This window comes from Gopherus flavomarginatus, chromosome 10 (assembly GCF_025201925.1).
Source record: "Gopherus flavomarginatus isolate rGopFla2 chromosome 10, rGopFla2.mat.asm, whole genome shotgun sequence".
Lineage (NCBI taxonomy): Eukaryota > Metazoa > Chordata > Testudines > Testudinidae > Gopherus > Gopherus flavomarginatus.
The window spans coordinates 9,398,027-9,423,381 of record NC_066626.1 but is presented as its reverse complement, the minus strand read 5'-3'; the positions used below and the strand labels follow the sequence as shown (position 1 = coordinate 9,423,381).

The window sequence follows — 25,355 nt, the reverse complement described above, 5'->3', positions numbered from 1 at the left end:
GAGGTAATATCTGTCATTGGGCCAACTTCTGTTGGGGAAAGAGAAGCTTCCAAGCTGCACAGAGCTCACTGGCAGGTCTGCAGACAGATACGTTGCACTTTCTGTGCTAGCAATAGTAATGAGGCTGGAGTTTTAACACTTCACAAGCAGAACGTGGTCCAAGTACTGGGATCTGCACCAAGCAGCATCTGCCTCTCTCACCCCACAGGGTTGTCCCGCCTCATCACATGGCCCCTTTGCACCCAACTCGGTGTTACTAGTTCATTTCAGTACAGCCAGTGTGAGTCAAGTCTCCACGGGAAGCCGTAGAGTTCTGCTGCACTGCCCGTCCAGTCCCAGGGAATGCCCAGTGCCACAGGGCAGGATTTCCAAAGGGTGGGGAGTTTGGCTCTGGGGGGTTGGCTCGTGAGCACTTCATTCCTGGATTTGGATTCCAAGCCCTGTCAGGTCCCATGGGGGTTTAGGATCTGGGGTTTAGGTTCGGTGCCATCTCCACTGGGATGAGGAGAAGGGAGAGGGGCTGAGCATGGCTGTACTGCACACACGTACCTGCCTGTGGAGAGCCCTCAGCCAGACAGGCAAAGTGCGGGGGGGATGGAAACTGAGGCCTCTCTTGAGATAAAGTGACAGCCCCTTTCTCTACCCCCGCTGGGGTATTGCGTGGATGGAGAGGTTGCTGTTCCTCACTCACCCACTACCGCGCAGCACGTAAGGGACGGAGCTGTTTGGTGTTATTTTTACCTGTTTGGCAGGGCAGTTCCGGGCAGACGATCTGTGGATCTGAAACGAGAACAAAGGAACAGCTAGTGAGATGGTGCCGCCCTATCTCAGCAGCAGGCCAGGCCTCTCGCTCCGTGGTGGGCGAGGACACACACAGGGGTGGATGCTGCCCATGGGGATCTGCTCTGCGGTTGGGGAAGAGACAGCTATGCTGATCTGCATTAGGGAGATGCGATCTCCAGTGTAACTGACCCAACTACATGCATTGTCATCCGGTGGTACTGCACTGTGTGCTGCATACAACCGACCAACTCGCACCCCAGCCCCAGCCTTGCACGGTGACTGAGCCAGGGTGGCAGGTGCAGACCTGGGCAGAGGACGTCCTCCATCTTGTCAATGAATTCCTCAGCCACCAGCTCCGAGAAGAGCTTCATTTTCTGGACATGCTGCTGGTCGTTGCATGCAATGGAGTGCAGGGTCTCATCCTGGTCTGGCTGGTTGAACATGTCTCCGATGCCGATGGCATTGACAATCACATCTCCCTGGCAGAAGGCCCGGAGGTTGTTGTCATCGTCCCGCGGATCGTGGCGCCCGTCTGTCACCACCACGGCAAACACACGGGCTTTCTCTCGCTTACTCTCCTTGATGAGCTTGTTGTAGGCAAACTGCAGAGCGGAGGGTGTCCAGGTCCCCCCGGCAATCCACTCCAGACGCTTCACCGCCTCCTTGAAGTTGGACAGCGAGTTGATGCGCTCGTCGTTGAGCTGGATGGCCTCGAACGTCCCCTCGTGGCTGTACTGCACCACCCCAACCCGGGCACCTGCAGGGAGATAGATGGTCACACCCCGCCATCCTCACTCCTGTGGCGCCCTCCCCCAGCTCACTGGGGTGTGTCCCTATGCAGGGCACACACTGGCAGCACACTATACATGCCAAATTGTCTGCAGAGGGCACCATCGCTCCGGACCCCTGCATGGCAGCATCTCGTGACATCATGACACTGCCACGCTGCATCATGCATGCCAATGACTTGCACCAGTGACAAGCACTGAAAGACTGAATGGTTTCACATGGTCAAAGTGCTGTCACGGTGTTACAAAACAACACACAATTCCAGTTCTCTCGGGCTCTGAACAATAGAAAACAACCTGGATTTTTGTATAGAACAATCCCTAATACAATAATAATCTAAACCCCCATCCCTCATTGCTGTTCTAAAACACAAATCTGTAATACGAAGCTAAAGAGCACCCCAAATCACACTGCCTTACAGTCTGAAGTGCTCCCAAGTAGCTGCGCTCTATGACAGCTGACCCATCTCTCCCAGATTGCTGATCGCAAGTGGTAACACTTCTTTAAATCTAAACATTCCCTTTACAATCAACACACACACATCCGTCTTTATTAACCTACCTGCGCGCGCACACACACACACTCCCACTGCCCTACGCGATGTGCTAGTGTTGTCTGACAGATTTACTCATCGTTCTCCTGAGTTCTCTCTCTCTCTCTGCTTCCCTCTGCGGCTGATGTCAATGGGCCACCCAGCACGCTTCTTTCTTCTCTCCTGTCAGCGCCCAGCCTCCCGACGCCTTTGGCTGCCCGCTGCCATGCTGACTTTTCTACTGTCCTGTCAGAACTGTCTAGGCACCTTTGCCAATCTCCGTCTTGCACATGCCCATGTTCCAGGCATGCTGAACGCATGCCAACAGTCCTAGCAGTCCCACCAATTTCCATTACCTCAGTTATGAGCTGCTGACCTTTCCCCTCATTTGGTTTTCCCACCGATTTTACTGTGACCTTTAACCTACATGTAATGGTGGAGTGACTCCTGCTCATTTACATGGGAGCCAGGAACACATGCTTGGAACGCTGGTGCCTAGAGCCGGCTCTGCTTAGGGTGGGTGGGTAAGAGGTGGGGGTCCAAGGGCCCCATCTGTCTCTCCCTCAGCCCCCCCCCCCACTGCTCACCCGCACCCTTCACCTGTCTCTGACTTGGGGTCCTTGGCGATGGAGCCCAGGCGGCTGACCACGTTGATGACAAAGTTCTTTTCCAGGGAGAAGTTGGTGTAGCCGATGCTTTCGGAGCTGTCTATGACAAACACGATGTCCAGGGCACCACAGCGCTTCTCACAGTCTGTGGATGGGAGAGAGGAGCGGATCACAGGAGGACAAGGCCAGCAAGGCCTGCCCAGATCGCAGAGAGGGCCTCCACCACAAGGGAGGGCATCCATGGGAAGATCCCACATCAGGTCCCTGCCATCCTACCCGAAGGAAAGTGAAGCCATCCACAGGCAGCTGGACACCTTGGGAGGAAACTAAGCTGATGCTCTGTGGCACATGGCTGGATGCTCATTAGCCTTATCTGAGTTTGCAGAGCTGAGAGATTTATCCAGCCCTTTACCCACCCAGCTCAGCAGGGACTCAGTCCCTGTCCCTGGCAGGGGAAGGCTGTGACTGGCTGCGACCCACCATTCCCTGATGTCTGTCTGTGGCATCTCTGCTGGGAGAGCACAGAGACTAGCCGGGCTGTCTCACACCGCCTGGGCAGCTTCACTGCCGCGATGGTGGAGCATGCAGGGCAGCGAGCAGCGGACGGTCAGGCCCAGCAGGGGTTTCGTTATTTCCCTGAGTCTGAGCAGTGGGTCTGTGTTCTGCTGGCAATTCCATCGCCCCAACGGGCAGAGCATGCTCAGCACTGACAGTGCCAAGGGGCAGCAGCTGTGCATGCGGACGATACTGTCTGAGCAAACCCATGAGAGTCCTGCTCTGCCTCAACTCTGAGGCCGTCCGTGGCACACGGGAGAGAGCTGGCCCTCTCCTGGGGCGAGGGCTGCCGCGTACGACCTTCCTGCTAACACCACAGGTGCAGAGGAGGATGACTGGGGAGGGACCTCTAAGGGACACGCAGCATGCTCCGGGTTCAGAGCCAAGCTGCTCAGCGCTGACCGAGCCCCCAAAGAGAAGAGCATTGGACTGACCGCAGCAGCCGCAGGTTTCTCTCACATAGGTCATCACATCGCATTCCTGCCAGCAAAACACAAGAAGCAGAGCGCTGGTGAGTGCCAGCCTGCCTGTAGGGTGGGAGTGTCCCCTCCATTCCCGGCCTGCAACACAGCTTCCCTTCTGCATTCCCTTCCTCAGTCCCACACCGCTCTCCTGCTGCTCTGTACTATGGGGAGAGTCCAGCCAGAGCTGCATCCCTGGCACCAAGAGCAGGATCTGCCTCGGAGTCTCAGTCCCACTCGGCATGCTGCAGGGGAACAGTCCCTGGGTGAGTGTCATCCCCCCGCCTCCCAGCTGTATCCGTGGGAGGTAATTAGGAACCTGCCTCTACTTACGGTTAGGCCAGGATCTCCGGGTGGGCCCGGGTCACCCTGTAAGAAGAACACAGCTGTGTCATGCCCTTTCCTGGACTCACCTTTGGGATCTAGTCACAGCTGCCTGCTGGGGCTGGATTCACACAGGCGCTGGCAGGCAGGGGAACGGTAACAGCCCCAGAGCGCCTAGCTGGAATCGTTAATGGCTGGCCCACAAGGGAGCAGCCCCCTGCCAGTCCGGCAGGGGGAGGCCCTACCAGGGCTTTCTCAGCCTAGCGGCTTCAAGCACACGTAAGATGGAGGGAGAAAGGGAGCAGCTGGGCGCAACCGATCTAACAGTGCCACGGTACGGTACCTCGTCGCCCTTTTTGCCTGGTTCACCTCTGGGGCCGGGTTGGCCGGGTGGGGGGAGGTCACCCTGGCAGGAAGAGAAAAGGAATGAATTTGACAGGCATGACATGGGTGATACTGCTGAAGTAAGAGCCCTCCCCACTTGCCCTGGCCAGCAACACCCCAGCTGAGTACCCCAAGGGCCTTGCCTCTCCTGCTGGACACTAGCTCCTAGCCACGGGAGCAGCTGTGCTGTACTCAGGCAGATCTCACTGCAAATACCGTGTTCCTGGTACGGGGGCCAGGTGCGCTAAGGGGCCAGGTACGCAACCCATCCAGCATCCAGCCACATGCAGGATGTGCTCTGGTCTTGCAAGTGGCATGGCCCATAAGCTTCTAGTTTGTCCCCCAGCCAGAAATCTGAACCAGATTGTGATCCCAGCTACACTCCCAGTGTAAAGAGACTGGCACTGCCCAGGCTGGGGAGCAGTAGCAATGCCAGGCGGGAGCTCTATGGACCTTTAACCTGGCTCTCTCACACCCAGGTGCCCCAGAGGCTAGACGTGCAGAACAGCAGGGTCCGTATGTCGTCCCCTCAACCTCTGGCAGTGCGGGTGTCCTGCCCACGGCAGAAAAGCAGGGCCTGGATATGGGAGCGGCACTGACAGCGTACTTACAGCTTCCCCTTTTTCTCCTTTCTTCCCAGGATCGCCTTTCGGTCCCGGGTCACCCCTTCCACCCTGTGCAAAGGAGGTAGAGAAGTGTTATGGCAGTCCAGAGCGTGTGTCGGGAAAGCTGTACTGCTGTTAGCCAGGCTGATCTCCTGTCCCAGAAACACAGTCTGCGCACAGGTTGCCTGTCGTCAAGGAGCCCTGGGCGTGGGGAAGAGGAAGTGGGATCTCTGCAGACGTCTGGCTTTCCCAGCCATTCCTTTCAGAGGGGGATGCTTTATGAAACATCAGGTTACTACTCTGAAAACACATGCCTGGAAGAGCTCCAGGGCCAGGTGTGTCAATGGGAGAGCTTGGTGACTCTGCACATGGGATTAACTACTACTGGAAGTTAGACAGCTAACGTATAGCCCGAGTGCTGAATGCTGCACCGAACGGAGATATGCCTGGCACATGTCAATCGCACCATGTAGGAGTAATTACTGTGAAGTACGTAGGGTTTTGGCAAGCTGAGGCTCGGTAATTGCTGCTAGCATGTAGCTATCTGCCTCTGAGTGTCACCATTAGATTGCAGCGTTTACCAGGGTAGCATCCAGAGGCCCCACCCTTGTGTGAAAGTAGAATGAATTATATAGTAAAAATAGAAAGGATTAAAGAAATGCTGTCTGTACCTTTAAGCAAAGTTGTTGGAATGTTGCAACCAGGTGTCAGGAATACAGACATTAACATAGAACAATTGCACCGTTTAAGGGCAATTGGTGAAGCATTAGCCTTAGATCGATAACAGTTAGTAAGGAAATAGGATATGCATGCTGTGCCCCAGGTGAATTTTACTGTTTTGATTTCTTTGTCCCTTTGTCTAAATTCCCGCTCTTTTATCTGTATAAATAAGACTGTTTGGGCCTTGCATGGGCACTCACATATTCTGAATGTTATTGGCGGAGCGCTGCGCTAATAAACAGAGTGGTCTGACAAATTGTGAGTCCTGATTCTAACTTTGACACTTGACTGGTGCCTCCTTGTGCTAGGTGCTGTACAGACCCGGAATGACCAACATACGAAGTGTGAGGACCAGGAAGATAACTGACTGTATATCTGTGTGCCCTTAACTTCTCTGGATAGTTCACCTGGCACCACCCTGCCTGTGCCCCTCGGCCCACCACCAGCACACAGAGCCTGGGCTCTGTGATGAGAAGAAATGCCCCTGGTAGCCCACTGCTGTGGGTGGAGCCCTCTCGGCTCACAACAAGCCCAAGCTGAGGCCTACATGTGGCACTAGGGGCCAGGCCAAGGCTCCCTGGAGGCCAAGGACAGACGCCTAGTGATTCAATGGGCTGGACCAGGCCCTAAGGAGGCGGCTGTGGCCACTGTCCCACTGTAGGGTTCTCAGTGGGAGTTCCTGGCCATCTGTGCACAGGTCCAGCGGCCCCTCTGCTGGCACAGCCCCAGCACTTCCTGAGGGACGACCCCTTTGGTTCCAACACAGAGTCCCCAGCTCAGGGGCAGGGCATGCCTTGGCTCCCTGCATGGCCACTGTGCCAGCGGACCTTGCTAGGGCCCTCCCCAGGCTGGATGCCACCTTGAGGACACAGGTCTGTTAGTGCCAGGGCAATTCTAGGGTTGGAAGACAGTTATTTCTCAGCATCCTCCCTGGACTGCATATGCTGAGGGAGGGCAGCACACACAGCGACACTAACCCCTGTGTCCGTGTGTACACACACCGCTAAATCCAACCAAATGAATCAGGGTCCTGCACACCCTTCCCCAAGTGAGTGACCCCTGAGACCAATGGGGCTGCTTGTAGGACACAGGTCCCCAGGTTAGTGCCCCCTGGGATCATCAGAGCTGCTGGCAGGTCACAGGTCAGCCATGCCCATCAGTGCAGGGTTCCTCTGTCACTCATTGACAGGCCAGGAACTAACTGCTTAGCTCAGTGGTTAAACCGATAACCTCATAAATACACCCCCCCATACACACACTCCGTACCTCTGGACCAGGTGGCCCCATCTGGCCTTTGTCACCCTGGGAACAGACAGGAGTTAGTTAGCTTCAGTTTTGTGCTAGATTGAAATTTGCTGCACATGTGCCTACAGACAACGGTGATGGACACATTTCGATATAATACACCAACATACTTGTGGCCTGGTTTTAGGAGGGGATTGAGCCCCTGCAACTCCCCTGGACTTCTGTGGGGACTGCAGGTCCCTAGCACCTCTGACAGCCCAGCCAGAAGAGCCCACTGGAGTCAGTGGGAGGCTTTCCACAGTCGAAGGGGCTCTGGCTCTGGCCCTGAAGCCCCACAAGTGAGTGGCTGACTGCTGTAAGCAAAGGGTAAGATTCCCTGGCCGAATTGTGGTGGGAACACAACACTGCAGTGCTCCACACCCTGCACAGCTGGCTCAGGCTGGGATAATCCGCAGGCAGCTATTTAACACACAGACCAGTCAATCTCCTATTCAATGGAGCGTGGGTGTTTAGAGCAGGCGGCTCTGGTACCAGACCTACATTCCTTACACCACCTTTATCCATCAGGGAGAAGTGGATAAGTAACACGCAAACCCTGGTTTATTACACTGAATTCAAAGGGGTGTGAGGGAACCTGACCCTCCAACAGGACTATTATGTTCCTACTTATTCCGAGGAGCAATAATGCTTCATCTTGACAATGGAAACCTGCCAGCCTCTCACCGCTCCTTCTATGCCTGCCCCTCTGCTGCGTGGGAGCGATTCCCCATTGGTTTCATCTGTGCTGTTGCTGGGACAGCAGCTTTTCCCTTTCTCCGGATCTGGCTCCAACAAGGCTTCCTCCCAAAACCTCCCTCCTCTGCTTCTCTCAAAGGGCTCAGCCGGGAGAGCTGGGATTTCCCCTGCACAGCCGGCTGCAGCCATAGCAGCTAGTGTGCCAGGCATGAATGTGCTTAGCCACATGAATGTGATCAGCCACTGGCCAATAGGGTCTGTAGCCAGGGGCTCTGGCCAATTGGGGGCCCCTAGAAAAATGGGCGCTCCTGTGCCCCAACCCGCTCCACCTGCCCGGCGCGCCTGCCAGACAGCAGGGGAAGCCGCTGCGACCCAACCCCCTTTCCCTGGCAGGAGTGCGAGGGTGGAGGCTGGGAGGGACTGCAAGCAGAAGGGATGGGGAGGGGCCCCCCACTTGCTCTGAACCAGGGACCCACAAAAGCTTAATTTGCCTCTGCCTGAGCCATACGTACCCCAAGTCCTCTGGGGCCAGGGTAGCTGAAGCCAGGTCTGCCTCGGTCTCCCTTTGAGAGGAAAGAGAGAATGTTTCAGTGAAGCCAGAACGTTAAAATGCAGCGCGTGCTGAGCTAGCGACGTCAGTGAGTCGGGGAGTTTCTCTTCTCTAGAAGACACACCCGCAATCTCTGCATTTGGGTCACTGACTTAGCTAGCTGCTGGGCGCTGGAGCGCTCTAGAAGGAGCATCCTGGTTTGTAAGGCAGAGTGTCATAAACAGATAGTAGGAGTTAATAGAACAGAAGTACTTTATATCTCTTTTGCCTGGAAAGGGTTAACAAGAGCAGTGAGCCTGGCTGTCACCTGACCAGAGAACCAATCAGGGGACAGGATACTTTCAAATCTTGAGCGAGGGAAGTTTGTGTGTGTGCTGTTAGTTTTTGGTTGTTGTTCACTCTGGGGGCTCAGAGGGACCAGATGTGCAACCAAGTTTCTCTCCAATCTCTCTGATACAGGCTCTTATAAGTTCAGAATAGTGAGTACTAGGTAGATAAAGCAAGTTAGGCTTATGTTTGTTTTCTTTATTTGCAAATGTGTATTTGGCTGGAAGGAGTTCAAATTTGTATTTTGCTGAAAGGATTTTACTTTGTACTTGTATACTTAGGCTGGGAGGGTATTCCCAGTGTCTATAGCTGAAAGACCCTGTAACATATTCCATCTTAAATTTAAAAAGATAATTTTTACTGTTTTTCCCTCTTTAATTAAAAGCTTTTCTTGTTTAAGAACCTGATTGTTTTTTTATTCTGGTGAGACCCCAGGGGACTGGGTCTGGATCCACCAGGGAATTGGTGGGGAGAAAGGAGGGAAGGGGGAGAGAGAGGTTATTTTCTCTCTGTGTTAGGATTACTGTCTCTCTCAGGAAGAGTCTGGGAGGGGGAGAGAGAAGGAGGGGGGAAGGTGCATTTTCCTCTCTGTTTTGTGATTCAAGGAGTTTGAATCACAGTGATCTTCCAGGGTAACCCAGGGAGGGGAAGCCTGGGAGAGGCAACTGTGAGGGAAAGTGTTTACTTTCCTTGTGTTAAGATCCAGAGGGACTGGGTCTTGGGGGTCCCCGGGCAAGGTTTTGTGGGGACCAGAGTGTACCAGGCACTGGAATTCCTGGTTGGTGGCAGCGCCACAAGTACTAAGCTGGTAGTTGAGCTTAGAGGAATTCATGCTGGTACCCCATCTTTTGGACGCTAAGGTTCAGAGTGGGGAATTGTACCATGACACAGAGGAATGGGGCTAAGAGAAGCCAAGGACAGCAATGACTTCAGCACAGGACTCTGCACCAACAGCATCAGCCTTCCAGAAACAGCAGGGCTGCCTGACGGGAGGAGAGTTCGGACAGGGAGGCTGCGTGGACCTGGACACTTCACCTGGGTGTCACCAGCGAGTCTTTATCCAGGGGAAGGACTAAGCTGCCATGGCTGGAGGGGGCAGGTGAGAACTCAGAGTGGGTCTCAGAGGTACAGACTGAGGTGGGGGTGCTCACTGCCCCCATGGAGTACACAGGTGAAGCCGCTGATTCCCCCCTTTCTATTGCACTGGACGTACGTCTAGACTTTACCTTTGGTCCTGGGGGCCCTGAGTTTCCCCTTGGGCCCATGTCACCTGGGTCCCCACGAGATCCCTGCAAGACAGTGTGGGAGAGAGCAGGATAAGCAGAGGACACCGATTGCACACTGGGCCAGGGGATGGTGCTGTGGATGGCTAGGGAGATACGGGGGGTTAAAGTAACACAGAACAATTCTACATTTCAATTGCTGCTCGCGTCCCCGCAGGGCCCATGCACCGAACTCTTCTGGCATTAGTGGGTTCCAGGGGGAAACCACCCCTGCCACCAAATGATGCTGGAATTAACCACTAACTAAACCAGGGTGCAAAGGGGAAGCTCTGGCCAAGTGACCAGAAAGTCAGGCCTGAGAGAGGCAGTGCAGCCTAGTGGACCGAGCAGAGCAGCAGGAGCCACTGAACGGGCCCTGGATTCTGACCCTGGCTCTGACACCAATTTGTGGGGCAAGTCCCTGTGCCCATCTGTAAAACATGCTGGCCCCACTGCTGGGAGGTGGGAAGGGTGAATGGACGTTCATATCATTCTCTGTAAATCCTGGGGGCTATCATCAAAGTCACTCACTATTCCGCAATCACTGGGAAACTTACAGGCCTGCCTGGCTCTCCCACGACACCCTGAGGGCCTCGGGGCCCCGGCAGTCCTCGGTCGCCCTTGAGGAACAAAGCAAGAAGACAGGTCACCACACTGTGAGCGGACAGGCACACACCAGCTCTCAGCATTTAACGGGCAGTGCAGAGCGTACGCAGCACCGGCAGGGCAGGTGCCACTGGCAGCAGGGCATTGGATGGGGTGGGGTTAACCAGGGCACCTGGGCACTCCTAGGCTCCCATCTGGGCACCTCTGAGTGGGGAACCCTTTGCCATTAGCGTCCCCTCTCCCAGGGGAAGCCTCTTGCTGCTGCTCCGGGGGTGCAGATTGCCCAAGGGACGCTCTCCTGGCACTGGACTATCTCACGGCAGAGCCGTCTGCCTGAGCACACAGTGCAATGTTCCCTTCCCCGGCCGACACTGCAGGAGCGGGACAAATTGCTCAGCATTTGAACTCTGCTCCCCGGGCAGGGCTATGCTACTGGGGAAGGCCTAGCTCAGCGTTCCTTCCTGGTGCGGTGCCAGTGGGCCTCTTCCCCACTTCCTCTGCTTTGGGCCACCCCCTGGCTGGCTCTCTGGGGGCTCCTTCCCAGCTGACATACCCCGGGCAGCCTCAAGCAGCTGCCTATCCATCCTGGGGCCAAGCCCAAGAGGGGCAGCAGGTGGCCAGGTGTTCTCATGTTTGTGGCATTGTGGAAAGGGACAGAAGGGTTAAAGAAACCTCTCTCCCGCACCCAGATTACAGGGACATGGCTGTGGGTATTGGGGAGAGGGAAATGTGGCGTCCCACACCAGGCTCTGATCTCCTCAGGGCTGGGAGACCTGCTTGCATGACTGTGCACAGCATCTGGACAGATTCCTGCCCTGTGGGCAGCCCTCCTGTGTGATGGAGGTTGGCACGAGGGGACACGTAACAAGCAAGCTCAGCTCTCGCACAGCCATGGGGTTGGAGAGAGGGGCCTGCTGGGGGCTCAGAGGAAGGGCACACGTGCTGCAGTCGGAACTGGGGGGTGGATATTCCTCACGCTTCATGGAGACAGCTCAGGGGGCGATCCTGCACAGGCTGGGAAGAGCGTCAATGGCCATTCCCTCTGCTGCCTGCCCCACGCCTGTTCTTCATGCTTACCCTTGCTCCTTTGCTGCCGACTTCTCCAGCCAGGCCCCGGGGGCCTTCGGGGCCGGGGTCTCCCTGTTGGCAGAAAGAGGTCGTAAGACACACTCACCGTCCAGTGCTGCCCTTGGGCCGTGTCTCAGCTGCCGAAGGCCCCCAGCCTCAGGCACCACCTCAGGAGAGGCCCACGCCCAGTTCCTTTCTTTGGGGTGGGTGCTGCAAGGGCAAGGTGTCCTCAGCCGCCCTCACAGCCTGGAGCGTCCATCACTGCCCTCTCTCCGTCCCCTCAACCCCTGGTCAGGCCCCCAGACTCCAGGTGGAGCAGGAAACACCTCCCCCAGCTCCTCCTGCGTTTGCTAGCGGGGTCGCTAGAATGGTATCGGCATTCCTCTACCAGAGCCCACCAGAGACCCACTCCATGACTGGAGGGGCCAGGGCCTGTGTGGGGGTGGACGGACGGCTCTGTCTCTCAGGGTATGGATCCGAAAGCAGCCCACGTCCACGCCTCCCTCCTGAGCTGCCCCTTTCTCTGAGCTGAGCTTGGAGAGCCCAGCTCAGCCCCTGCACTCAGTCCGCTCGCCTCCCGACTGTCCGATTGGCAGGAGCAAGCATGTTGCAGCCAAGCCCAGCCTGCCTTGGCTGACTGCCGGAGCTGCAGAAGGGGAGACTGGGGCCATAGGTAGCTTGGTAGCATTGTGGGGAGGCAGCATCTCGCTCAGCCCGGCTGCTGTGCACTTCATCCCCTGCTGTACTCTGGTGCCCCTGCACTCACCTTCTCTCCCTTGGTCCCATTGGATCCTGGGCTGCCTTTTGTCCCTGGGTCTCCGCGACGACCCTGCGCACACAGACACCAATCAGAGAGACGGGACTCAGATAACCTGCTGCGGTATTGTCCCCCCTCCCCGCCTGCGATTCACTCCTCCTTCCTCTCCCTCCGCAGCGCGTGGCCCCGGGACGGGAGCAGAGAGCACCCAAGGCCCCGTTGTGCTGCGCTGCCCCATGGGCTGAAGCGTTTGGGTGTGTTGTTAAGCAAGGGCCGAACCGGGTGGCTCCAAAGGGAGCTGTGCCGATTTACCCCCCGCTGGGGAGCTGGCCGGGTGGCTCCAAAGGGAGCTGTGCTGATTAATCCCCTGCCGGGGAGCCGGCCTGGTGGCTCCAAAGGAGCTGTGCCGATTTACCCCCTGCCAGGGAGCTGTGCCGATTTACCCCCCGCCGGAGAGCCAGCCCACAGTCTGTAGCTAGCCCCCTGGATTCTGCCATGCCCGAGAACAGCACTGAGGATTCTGTGGCAGCTTCGTGTAAGTGAAGAGCGGAGGGTTTGAATGGAGAAAATCTGAGAAGGGATGTTACGCTCAGTCCAGAAGCTCTAGGGGCCGGGACTTTCTTTTGATCTGAAGATCAATTGATTCTCCATGGCCCTTGCACTGTCCATTTCTGCTCTTAGTACCATGTTGCCTGCAAGCACCGCTCCGGGGGAGCTGGGGAGGGGGCAGCTGCGGAGAGCAGTGATTTGGGCCTCGGGGTAGCACACTAGCTGGGTGTTTCTGATAAATGATCATAAGGAATTAGTTAACAATGTGGACTTTAACTGGCGATCTTTAGGTTTGCAGAATCAATGCAGGTGAATGGGGCCAGCCCCACATCCCTCTGACCTATTGTTTCAGGCTGGCTGCAGACTCAGACAGACCTCTCTCTTCAGGTTTTCAAGGTTTCCTTTGCAAGCAAGATGGCTATGGAAAGTGTCTTACATCCCAGTTCTGACTGTGACAGACAAGGAGCTCGAATCCCTGCGGTTCTCTGTGGGGGTCCCCTGGGGGTGCTGCGAGCAGGGCCAGCAGGGGATGCCAGGCCTTGCCAGCAGGAATGTGGTTTAGCTGCCTTTCCTGTGGGGACAGTCAGTGTGCTTGCCCGGTGCTGGGATCACCCACTGCGAGGTGTATGCAGCGTGCAGGGATAGAGGATCCCCTCGGGATCTCACCGGCTCTCCCTTGGGTCCAGCAGGTCCTGGGCTGCCTTTGCCTCCCTTGGCACCAGGGCTCCCGGGGGCTCCGTTGTTTCCTTTAGGTCCCTTTGCAAAGAAAGGAAATAGTCAGAGTGTGTCTGAGGATAGCAGGCAGGCCGGCCAGCAGGGGTCACCCTGCCTCCCCGCTCCGCCCACACTTCCCCCAGCCACACCCCTCCCCACTCAGCCACCCACATGCTGCCCAGTCCCCCCAGCTCCAGCCTCAGCACAGCGCAGTGCAGGGGGCTTGGGCTCCTAAGGGCTTGGCTCCCCCTCCTGCCAGACCCTCCTGTCCCTGCCCCTGACCAGGGAGCCCAGGGACTGTGACTGGCCACTGGGGAGGAGCTCCTGGCCCTTTGCCCCCCAGCCCAGGCACCCCTGGAGCAGCTGCACCCTGTGCAATCCGAGTCATTTCCTGGAGGAACACTGAGGCACTGACCTGAGTGGGGGGGCAGGACCTCTGCTACTGCTGTGAGCTGTTAGTCCCTACGGTCACAGCTGCCAGTGCCAACCAATGGGGAGCAGTGGGGTTACTGCTGGGAAAGCTGCATTGGGGGCTGGGAATGAGGAGGATGGATGCAAAGCAAGGGATTTTCTGGAAAGGCAGATCCTGCATGGTCCCCTGTGCCAGGAAGCAGAGATTCCAGCCCCCCGACCCATGCCTGGCCACAGGGGCACAGCCCCAGCCTCCCCCAGCCCTGCCATGCACCGGGCCCCAGGCACTCTTTGAAATCCCCACCACTCCCAGCTGTACCTTCCAATTCTTTTGTCTAGTGGTTGTGCAGCACAGTACAGAATTCCCTTTCCACTACAGCAGCACTGCTACCATATCTCCCAGTGACTCGATTAGCCACCGGCACTGCTCCTGCTCCAAGCCACCCGGTGAGCTGCAGGAGGTGTCTCCTTCAGTGTCACCTGGGGCACTGGCAGGCATATGCATGTCCCCTGCTTGGTACAGCAATGGTACAGCTCCCCCCTGTCATCGGGCAGATATCAGCTCCCAGAGTGCCTGGGCCAGGGCCCATATGTTTGAGCTGCAGACATGGCAGCAGTGCTGTATGCTGCAGTTGCCCCATGACCACTGAGTCTGTGAGTATTTTTATCTGTGGTCCCAGAGTATCGCAGATGGGTTCCAGAGGGAGGGGCCTGCTCCCAGCTTGGTGAGGAACCTACCCTGTTTCCCTTTTCTCCTGGAGGTCCTGGGGGTCCATTGCGGCCGGGGCGGCCAGGATCTCCCTGAAACAGCAAGAGAACAATAGTCACGAGCGACATCACTGCCCTGTTCCCCAGGGGTCCCAGCTGCTGCTCGTGGCTGATCTGTGCCAGTGGAGGAGTCAGTAACCTGAACTCCACCCTCCTCGAGAGTGAAGTGGGGAGCGCTGTCCACCTGCACTTATCCTGGACTGTGGGGCCATCACACTCCCAGCTCTGGGAGAAGTGCAGCCTCCCTGTGGGCACTAACTTGGTGTGCTCACATGAGAGCCTCAGTCAGGGCATCTGTTCTGACCAGTTAATCACTTTAAACAATGGTCAGCATAGGGATCAACATTTGGGGAAAGAGATTATATGCTCTCCAGGTGGAGAATGTGTCGTAAGTACAATTACCGATGCATTGCAATCCTTAAGGTTAGGAAAAGTTCCTGACCCAATTAAAGATGAGCAATTGTTAAGCTGGTACTGTCCCAAGTGTTTTCTAAAGCTGGAAAAGGAACAGTCCACTTGTTCGGAGTTGTGCCAGCTTTTGCCCTTATTTTAGGTGGCCTGCAGTATAAATGCAACACATCCAAGCCAAAACCTAGACAGGCACCATGTGGTGAGGAACATGACTACGTATAGATGGTGCCCATTCTAGGTACATACCGAAACCTGCGCAGGTATGAAACGGGCGTTGAAACTGTCCCCACAAATACTAAATCCTATCTATGTGACAGGGTTCATTGGTGCAAACCACCCGTCAAAGGGAGGTCTGTAGCCCTAAGGATTAACCTGCTTGTTTGCAGAGATATATCTTTCTTACATGTTTAATATTTGATGTATAGTAATAGGTTTATAGATTTATATTAAAAATAAGTTTGACTGTAATGCAAGAGAACCACAGGCCAAAAACCTGCATGTTAAGCTAAGGCAAAATTAGCATATCTATATCCTGTGCCCTTTTACCCAGAAAAGTAAAATTGGGCTACGTTTATTACCCAAACAGACAAAGCACCCACGCATAGGGCTAAGACCTTTACCTGAAGGATGGCAGAGGGGGATTTTCAAAGTTGTACCCACAGACTTAACAAGGACACCACAAGTGCACACGTACCTGTCATCTATACGCACACACATACTAGCCTATGCGGTAAGTGTACCCTAACATTTCCGTAGGGGAGGAATGAAATTTGGCCATAAGAGGAAGGATTTCCAGCATTTATGCCTATAAAAAGGCAATTCATCTCACTCCTGGGATCGATCTATCTACTCTTCATTGTCTCCATCTTCAACTACGTACCAATGCGACCCATCTATGATGGCTATTAACTATTAATAGGCTGCACTTGGTTTCTTTTAAAACTTTTAAGTTTTGAGGGGACTAGACTAAGCTTGGTTTCCCTAAAGCTTTATTTTCCATTTAGTTTTTATTTAGTTAAGTTAGAGAGTAAACAGCTTTAACAGCTCTTTGCATTCGTTTCCTCTGCACACCCCTGCAAGCGGTGGGAAATTGGAACTGCCAGAGGTGAGGTCCTGTGTCTTCGAACACCGGGTTATCAAAACAGAGTGTGAGTAATAATCAAAGGTTGCAGCACATAATATTGTATTACCATATGTAGGTCTTAAATAACTAACTGTGATACAATTAGAATTTTGTAATTCTGTTTTACCATTTCATTAATTTTAATAAAAAGTCTTTATGACTATATCTGTCTCAGTATGAGCTTCCTGTCATACCGCTTTATAAACTCTGTGAAGCCTGATTCGGGACAAGAAATTTATCTTCTGATCAAACAGATTGGCGAGCCACAAACCCCTACTATTAATATTTGTAATTAATCATTATTAATATTATTTAAATAATTAAATACAAATACATTAAGTTGATAAATTAAATCAACATCATTAACACACCCCAAATCAGGCTGCAGATCTGAGCTAGCCAGCTCAGAACAGGGTGTGTGTGTGTGTGTGTGTGTGTGTGTGTGGCGGGAGGGGGGGCGTTTCTTGTGCCTCACAGGGACACAGGCAGGACTCCAAACACGCCACCCCCTCCTGTCCTCTCCAGCTCAGCTGGAGTCTCTCCCATGCGCCATCTAGTGGCTGTGTCACACAACTGCTGCAGCAGCGCTGCACTCTCCAACAGTCTTCGGAAACTTGGCATGGATTGCCACAGTTGTGCTGCTGTGAACTCTGCACTCACACACAGGCAAGCTTACCCAGAGGGGACAAACAAGGGCTGAGGGAGCACAGGTGCCTTTCACGAGTAACCCCAGCGCATACAGGGTACAGGAAGCAGTGAAACTGAGCAGCACATTCTCAGAGGAAGTTTCCCACTTTCTCTGCATTGCTCCATTCCCCACTGGCCTGCGTTCACCGCGGGCAGAACTGGGCATTGCTCTGCTGATGGATACAGCCGGGACCCGGGGGTTTTAGCTCTCTCGCGTGGTGCTCGGTCCAGACTCTGCCGCTCTGTTCTTTGCTTTGGACTTCACGTACCTTTACGCCTTCGTCTCCTGGTTCTCCTTGATCTCCTGCATCTCCTGGGTACCCATCAGGGCCCTGGGGAGGGAAAGGACAAAGAACTGTCTGCCTGCAGTCATAACACTGCGTCGCTCTCTGCCAGGTAAAACACCTCCCCTAGAAAATCACTTTGCAGTGAGAGCAGCTTCAGATAAAAGAATGGCCTCAACTTGCTGCTAGTGGGAACAAAACAGAGGCCAGCTCTCATCACCTTGCTGCTTCCCTTGTGCGCTGGCAGGAGACTGTGGCGTGCGATTCACGCTGCGCTCTCGGGCATGGGCAGCACTGGGCAGCGTGCAGCGGGGCAGGGAAACTCACTGCTCCCAATGCAGCTCCACGGCTACTGGTAAGGCCAGGCTAAGCCTGCCCTGCTATGGCGAACCACACCTTGGCTGATTAACCACAAAAAAAATCCTACCTTGTCCCCAGGGTCTCCCTTGCAGCCAGGGGCTCCAATCCGTCCCAGCCTGCCCTGCAGAGGTTACAACAGAAAGAGGGGAGAGAAAACCTGAGAGTCAGGGGGAAATAATTAGGAGTTTCTGGTCTAGCACAGTAAAGAATTGAACCCCAAAGCTAATCACAAGGGTCTGGCACAAGGAGGCCAGATAGAGAGGGACTGCAAATATCCACCTTAAACAAAAAATAGAGCACAGCCTGGAGTGTGTTTGGTGAAAAGCCTGGCAGGCAGCAGTGACGCCCTGCAGGTGGTGCAGGGAGGCAGCTTCAGCACCCTGGAGGGGGCACGGGAACAATGGCCTGCCTATATATCAAGGCCCTTTTCCATGCTGGGCTCTGTGGGTGCTGAGGCCCCCGCAGTGCCCAGAGGAAGTGTAGAAGGGAGGGCTGAAGGCTGGTCTGTGGAAGCAATGAAGGTGTTTTGGCAGGTACGGGAGAGGGACGGCTCCTGCCCACTCCCAGGAAAGAATTCTCTGATATTATCCTGTATTTCACTTTCATCCATGGCAACAGCTTCTCTCCAGCCTCAGGCATTGGGAACCGACCAGAGCACCGGAGCTGGACTGGGCACGGCTTGTCCCTTGTGTGGCGTTACCTTCTGTCCATCGGTGCCGTTCCTTCCTGCCAAACCGGCTGCCCCCTGGGACCAAAGGAAAATAAGTAATTATCTTGCTAGAGACTCTCTGAGGCTCTAAGCTGGGATAGGTGCCACATGAAAGGTGCTTTCTTACCTTCCGGCCGTCGCCTCCAAACTCGCCCTGCGGAGAAAGGGGACAATGCATAGTCAGCTCTGGGTACACTGCACTGCTCACCCCTCCTAATGACGACCACTGTGTCCTAGCTGCCCCCTCCCCGCACCTTTCTTCTCATGAAGTGTTTGCAAGCAGATCACCAAGTTCTCAGATCTGTTCGTTACGGGCAATGATTCCATTACATCCTCGCAGCACCCCCTCCTCGCTCCCACAGACACAGACATGGGGCACTTTGTTGTCAATGTGCCACACGCTGGGCCAGATCCTCAGCTGGCGAAATATGGCATATCTGCATTGACTTCGTGGGAACGACCCTGGTCTACACTAGTCCTGGTCTGGCCACCCGATGCTTAGCTGCATAAATCACATGCTACTGTTTCTGCTCCCACATAGGATGATTTCTGTAATTTACCAGCATACTTCAGTTTCAAATACGACCTTTGAATATACAATTCTGAATGCACTGTGGATGAGTATTCAGTCCTGGGAGTCTGAAATGCACCTTCCATGTAGTAAAGGTAGCAATGTTAAAGCACAACCGTGTGGGGGAGAGGCTACAAACATGGAGAGATGCCCACAGTCAAGCTCCACTATGAACAAAATCCTTGTAGAATATTCCTCCTCATTTTCCCAGCTACTGCTACCATTGTTCCCAGACCTGCCTCTAAACACGCACTAGAAACACGCTCCCGTGGAGATGCCCTGCTGGCCCATTGCACAGTGTCCAGACCAGGAGCAGAGGCTCTTTCTTACCTTCTCTCCTTTCAGACCAGAAATACCCTAGGGCAAGAAAAAACACAAAACCCTTTGTTAGTGTCTGTGGGTAGGGGCAGGCAAGGGGACTCAGAGATGCAGAAAGTAGGAGAGGGCCAGCTAGAGTGTGAGAGAGACAGGCCGAGATCCCCAGCAGTCCACACTGCTTGGTGCAGACACAGAACAGCAGGGTCTGGGTCCTCACAGAGCTTTCAGCCCATGGGTGTTGAGGGCCAGTAGCCATCAGACCCGGCCCCTTTGGACACATGTTCATTCCAACCCAACGAACATGCAGTGCCCTCCAGGAACATGGAGACTCTGCCTCTTTTGTAACGATCTGTGCTGACAGGCAGCATCACTCTCCAGGCTGGTCCCTGCCATGCCCCTCCTCGGGGCTAACCTGCAGCACCACTCAAGCATCCCCTGGCGCAGTGGTGGGCGGGACGGACCTGACTGCTGAGTGGAATGGGGTCCAGGAGCATGTAACACTTCTGATGTGCTCCAGGAGCTGCCCTGGCTCCCTATCTGCTTCCAGGTTCCATGCCAGGTGATTGTCCCCCAGGCCCTTCCGGGGTCTTAGGGACCTACCTTAGGGACCGCCCACCGGCTCGAGCGCCCTCATGCGGCACGGCGCTGATGTGCAGTGGCTAGAGCCTGGCCTATCTGGCAAAGGGCCCTGGCGGAGGAACGCTCTCTGGCTGGGAGCCCGCCTGCTTGCTGACCTGCAGGAAGCAGTGCAAGGGACACCTGTTTGGCCAAGCAGCTACTTGAGGCTGCAGCCTCCCTGCATGTCTGAGGTGGGCTGCGGCAGCGCAAGGGCAGGGGCCGTCTGTCCTGCCCATGGCAGACAGCCGACAGGAGGCCTTGTTATAACACCCAGCTGTCACGATGCTGCAGGCCAAAATTCAGCTGAATACATTCCCTTCAGCAAAAACCTCCTCTCTCGTGAACGGATCCAGAGTCCCAGGGAGACAAGTCAGTGACTCCAGCAGGCTGTGGGGCAGGCCGTGTGCCCTCCCCCAGTCCCATGGCCTCGCAGCGGTGCTGGAAGTCGCACACCAGGCTGGCAGCTGTGCAGCGCGCACGCGCACCACTGCTGAATCAGAACCAGAATGCAGGCAGACAGCTCAGCCACCGGCGCAGGATTCATTACCTTGGGACCAGGGTATCCGATGGGACCTTCAATGCCTGGGTCACCCTTCAAGAAAGAAGATTTGGGAGTTAGTCCAAAGTCAGTCAGTCTCCAGCTGACCTAGCCCGGGGCTGCTCGCCAGCAGGCAGCAGGGGGGATATGACACCACTCACCTGTCGCCCTTTGAGCCCAGGTCCTCCTGGTTCACCCATGTTCCCCTTTGCACCCTGCAAACAAAGCACACACAGAGCACCAGGCCTTTTCATTCGTGGTCAGCAGAAGGCACCATGGAGTGCAGCCTCGGCAAGCAGGCCCAGAGTAGAGTGGGCTGTGCTCAGCGCTGAGTGCAGGAGATGGACAACCAGAGGGACTGACACACAATATGGACTTAGAGCTCTGCTTTGTGGGGAGGGGACTATGCAGCCCAGCTGGCCGTGTGACAGCTGCCCGTCACTGAGTGTACTAGCCTAGGGCAAAGAACAACGTTGGCTGGGGCTGCCCTGCCCTGCCCTGGGGAGAACAGTGTGCAGGGGGAGGTGTACTGCGCAGGCACCCCAGGAGTGGGGGGAGGGGAAGATGAAAGGGGCATCTGCAGCGCTGCCCGGGGGAGGGGGCAAGTAGGGAAATTTGCCCAGGCCCCAGGTCCCACAGGGGCTCCCACGAGAATATAGTATTCTATAGTATTGCAACATTTTTTTATGGAAGGGGCCCCCGAAATTGCTTTGCCCCAGGCCCCCTGAAGTCTCTGGTTGGCCCTGGGCATCTGGGGAGAGAGAGAGAGAATTAGGGTCATCATGGGAGCCTGGCCTGGGGCAGCCTGTGGGTGTGGTTAGGAGTGAGCCTAGAGCCCGGGTGGCAGGGGTGGTTACTGGGAGTGGGGAGGGGTCCCCAGTTCCTTTAGTCTCCAGCCCAGCCAGAGTGGGGTGGTGCTGGGTTTGTGAGGCCGCAAGGGACGGGTTCTCCTGCACCTCTCTCTGCTACAGGCTGTGCATCAGTGTGAGGTGAGGAGAGCCTGGCCGAAGCTGTGGGGTTTGCAGCCTGCAAGTCAGCAAAGGCAAGGACAGTCTGGGTTTGGCTGGTCGGTGTCATCGCCCAGTTCCCAATCCCAGCCCAGGCTAAGGACTCAACTAGTACAGCCCCTCCTGCCCACCAGGCATATGTCACTCACCTTCTGACCCCGGTAGCCCTTGGGCCCAGGCGGGCCTGTGATCTCCAGACAGCTCATCTTGTAGCACTGAAATAAACCAGATTAAACATGAGGCACGTGGCACGACGCATGGGGAAAGCCAGGTGGAGAACCAGGCCAGGATGACAGAGGTAATGGAAACAACCGGAGGCCTTTAGAGATCTTCAGAAGCCTCATTCTCAGTCCCCAGGAGCTGATCTCGCTGTGCCCACTGGCTCCCTAGTGAGAAGGCTGAGACTGCTGCTTCTCTGTATATGGACCCTGCCCTCTGCAGCCAGCCTGGAGTTTCAGGCTTGAATCATAGAATATCGGGGTTGGAAGGGATCTCAGGAGGTATCTAGTCCAACCCCCTGCTTAAGGCAGGACCAACCCCAACTAAATCATCCCAGCCAGGGCTTTGGCAAGCCTGACCTTAAAAACCTCTAAGGAAGGAATTCCACCACCTCCCTAGGTAACCCATTCCAGTGCTTCACCACCTTTCTAGTGAAAAAGTTTTTCCTAATATCTAACCTAAACCTCTCCACTGCAACTTGAGACCATTGCTCCTTGTTCTGTCATCTGCTACCACTGAGAACAGTCTAGATCCATCCTCTTTGGAACCCCCTTCAGGTAGTTGAAAGCAGCTATCAAATCCCCCCTCATTCTTCTCTTCTGCAAACTAAACAATCCCAGTTTCTTCAGCCTCTCCTCATAAGTCATGTGCTCCAGCCCTCTAATCATTTTTGTTGCCCTCCGCTGGGACTCTTTCCAATTTTTCCACATTCTTCTTGTAGTGTGGGGCCCAAAACTGGACATAGTACTCCAGATGAGGCCTCACCAATGTCGAGCAGATCACGTCCCTCAATCTGCTGGCAATGCCCTACTTATACAGCCCATAATGCTGTTAGCCTTCTTGGTAACAAGGGGCTGGGATGGGCACACACTGAGGGAACATTGAGGCTGGGATGCAGACACTGCCCAGTGTCAGTCTAGCTCCGCTCCCATAGGCCTCCGGGAAATACCCCATTTGCTCTGATGAGATCAGAGCGGGGCCACCAGGCAGCATGGTGGAAAATCCCACCCTAGATTTCAGAAGGGGAACCAGCCAGAAGCCCCCAAATCCTGGCCTGGCTGAGGGCAGCCCTGGGGAGCAGGGACTGTTACCGCTTAGCCTTAATGGCACTCTGGCCTGGTTGGGTTTAAAGAGCGTCTCTGTGCAGTTCTTATGCCCTTTGGGGTCTAGTGCACCTGAAGCTCTCCTGTCCGCCTGTGTGGGCAGATAAACGGACAATAGGCATGTAGGTGAGGCTAGACACCAACTGAAACATTTGCTTCCCTCCAAAATACAGGATGCTGCCAAGACCTCTTTGCACATTTTTGCTCCTTTCTCCTCAGCAGGCCTGGGGACTAATCAACCAACGCTGTAATGGCCGTTGCTGGTGTGTATGGTCTGGGTCTGCTGCTGCCCTCCGCTCTGGGCAGGATATTTGGGGCTATAGTCTCAGCCAGCTCTTCTCATGAAAAACTGCCACAAAGTGCCTGGGGATTTTGCCTGAGGAAGGTGGGCAGGAAAATGCCATGTTCTCCTCTAGAGGTCCAAGGTGACACAAAGTGAATTAATGGAGGGGCTGCACAGCTTGTGTTATTGGAACAAAGATCTCCATGTGCGCAGTTCCAGCTGAGAGCTGGGCTGTCTCTACAGCATGAATGCAGCCACCGATTTGCTCCAGTAGGCCGAAGGGGTCTTTATAAGAGGCATAAAAGCCAGCTCAGGTACTTAAATCTATCCACACCCACAGAGCTGAGCCCCTCGAGAGTATGATATTAAACAAGTTGAACAACTAAAGAAGTGAGAAAGATCTTGGTCTGAGTTGGCCTGGGCATTGAATCTTAAGTTCTTTCGCTCGCCAAAGCAGTTCAATAAAACAAACCATTACAGTGGAATAAATGGCATAATGCGAGCAATGTCTGCCTCTTCCATCTGATGGTAATGCTAGGTCCTGCTGCTGTTTTCTAACCCAGAATTTCATCTCTGTGTATATTTCCTTCCAGCCCAAAGGAGCCAGAAACACTTCACAAAACTTTATACAGGCAGAAATCACTATGCCTAGCACTGTAATGCAGCCACCTCTGGGGACACAGCAGCTGTTTATTTATACTCAGCAAAACTGACCTGGGATTTAGGGCAGAAACTCAGGATCCTGCTGTTTCATTTTAACTAAAAGGCAACATGACCTTGTCCCTGACCCCACACTGAGTTCCACATGGGTGCAGGGGTCCAGCTGCCTGCAGCTCAGTGCAGGACCAGGGTTACTCATCTGTGGTACAATCCAATTTCACTGGAGTGAGCAAGCTGTGTGAAGGTGTTGTTCACTCACCTCTCCATAGGCTTCCTGTTTCTGTGAGAGAGAGAGAGAGAGAGAGAAATCAGATCATTTAGATAAAAAAGCATGAGGAGACCTGGCATGCCTCCCCCTCCCGGAGCTGGGCAGCCCTGGCACTCCCCACTGGGAGCAGGGAAAGTGGGAGACAGTAGTTATATGGTTTAAAAGCAACATACAATAACCCAAGCAGTGGTGACTTTCAGTCCCAGGTGTGAGATATGGAGATGAGACCGCTCCAATTTCTGACACATAGGGGGGGTATCCTGTTGTCCAAGGACAAAGGCCCCGATTCTGTGTATTGTTCTGTATGAGCCCAGGGCTCTGGCTGGGAGCACAGGCCTGTTGGATGGAATAGCCTACAGACTGGGGCCAGAGACTGCAGAACTAACCCGCTCTGTCTCCTTTCAGTTTACATGCAGGGTAGCACTGATCACTGGTACACATTTTAAATCACAGAGAATGCAAGAGTGCAGTCCATTCGCCTTCCCCAGCTGGGGCCGTAGGGCCAGTCCTGCAGAGACGCGCACTTGGGTGTAATGTTACGCACTTTGCCTACTAGCAAACGAATGGCACAAGCTGCCCAAAGCTGAGCATGTGTGTGAGCTTTGCGGAGGCAGGGCCAGGAACTGGATTGTATGGAAAACTCTAGTCAAGTTTTGCCCCTGTGTTTTCAGTGAGTGACAGTGAAAGGCAAGGTCTTGGCCCCTTTTTCCAGTTATTGGTGGTTAGGAACAGAGACTGTTTGTCACAGCAGCTTTGTCCTTTGAGATGCTCTAGCCCCCGTCACCCCAGTGTCTGGGCACCTCACAATCGGTACTGGATGTCCCCCCCCATGAGCAGGGCAGGGCTATTTTCCTTATTGTACAGATCGGATCTGAGGAACAGAGAGGTGAAGTTACTTGCTCAGGATCACACAGCAAATCTATACCAGAGCCAGGAATTGTCCCTCACAGCTGTCCTATGTCCTGGGCTAGTTCCCTCACCACAGGGCCATCCTTCCCCTCCGTTGCAGTGTGTGATTTTGATGGAGCAACCCCCATGCTGAGCATTCAGCACGTACATGAGCATTTGCAGGACAGGCCTTCGAGTGCTATTACGCCAATACGGCTTTAAAGGATGGACTTACGTCAGACAACACTTGGATAGAACAGAACATCCGTGAACTTAATTATGTCGTGTTGTGGCAGCCATGCTGGTCCCAGGATATTAGAGAGACAAGGTGGGGGAGGGAATAGCTTTTATTGGACCAACTTCTGGTGGCGAGAGACAAGCTTCTGAGCACGATATTACCTCACCCACCTTCTCCCTCTCAGAGACTTTGTTTGCCAGGATTTTTTTTTAAATGGTCCTAATCTTTGGATCCTGATTCCTTATGTGGGTATTTGAATGGGTTACCTGGTTCTTATCAGTGTCAAGTATCCAGGAGTTTCCACTGAAAATAAGGGC

At 54.6% G+C, this 25,355-nt stretch overlaps 1 protein-coding gene across 2 annotated transcripts in view; it reads right to left on the bottom strand.

Moving 5' to 3' along the window:
• COL6A2 (collagen type VI alpha 2 chain) overlaps positions 1-25,355 on the bottom strand; it is a 53,551-nt gene that overhangs the window by 16,152 nt on the left and 12,044 nt on the right. For both annotated transcript variants that reach the window (XM_050916481.1, XM_050916482.1), the window contains exons 4-27: positions 23,904-23,924; positions 21,529-21,594; positions 20,534-20,587; positions 20,382-20,426; positions 19,229-19,255; positions 18,455-18,481; positions 18,319-18,363; positions 17,686-17,739; positions 17,244-17,306; positions 14,724-14,786; positions 13,527-13,616; positions 12,321-12,383; positions 11,564-11,626; positions 10,438-10,500; positions 9,845-9,907; positions 8,254-8,304; positions 7,028-7,063; positions 5,048-5,110; positions 4,396-4,458; positions 4,062-4,097; positions 3,702-3,747; positions 2,705-2,857; positions 1,088-1,540; positions 742-780 (exon numbers count right to left, since the gene is read on the bottom strand). In XM_050916481.1, coding sequence (XP_050772438.1) covers positions 742-780; positions 1,088-1,540; positions 2,705-2,857; positions 3,702-3,747; positions 4,062-4,097; positions 4,396-4,458; positions 5,048-5,110; positions 7,028-7,063; positions 8,254-8,304; positions 9,845-9,907; positions 10,438-10,500; positions 11,564-11,626; positions 12,321-12,383; positions 13,527-13,616; positions 14,724-14,786; positions 17,244-17,306; positions 17,686-17,739; positions 18,319-18,363; positions 18,455-18,481; positions 19,229-19,255; positions 20,382-20,426; positions 20,534-20,587; positions 21,529-21,594; positions 23,904-23,924 — 1,747 coding nt within the window. The remainder of the gene's footprint in view (positions 1-741; positions 781-1,087; positions 1,541-2,704; positions 2,858-3,701; positions 3,748-4,061; positions 4,098-4,395; positions 4,459-5,047; positions 5,111-7,027; positions 7,064-8,253; positions 8,305-9,844; positions 9,908-10,437; positions 10,501-11,563; positions 11,627-12,320; positions 12,384-13,526; positions 13,617-14,723; positions 14,787-17,243; positions 17,307-17,685; positions 17,740-18,318; positions 18,364-18,454; positions 18,482-19,228; positions 19,256-20,381; positions 20,427-20,533; positions 20,588-21,528; positions 21,595-23,903; positions 23,925-25,355) is intronic.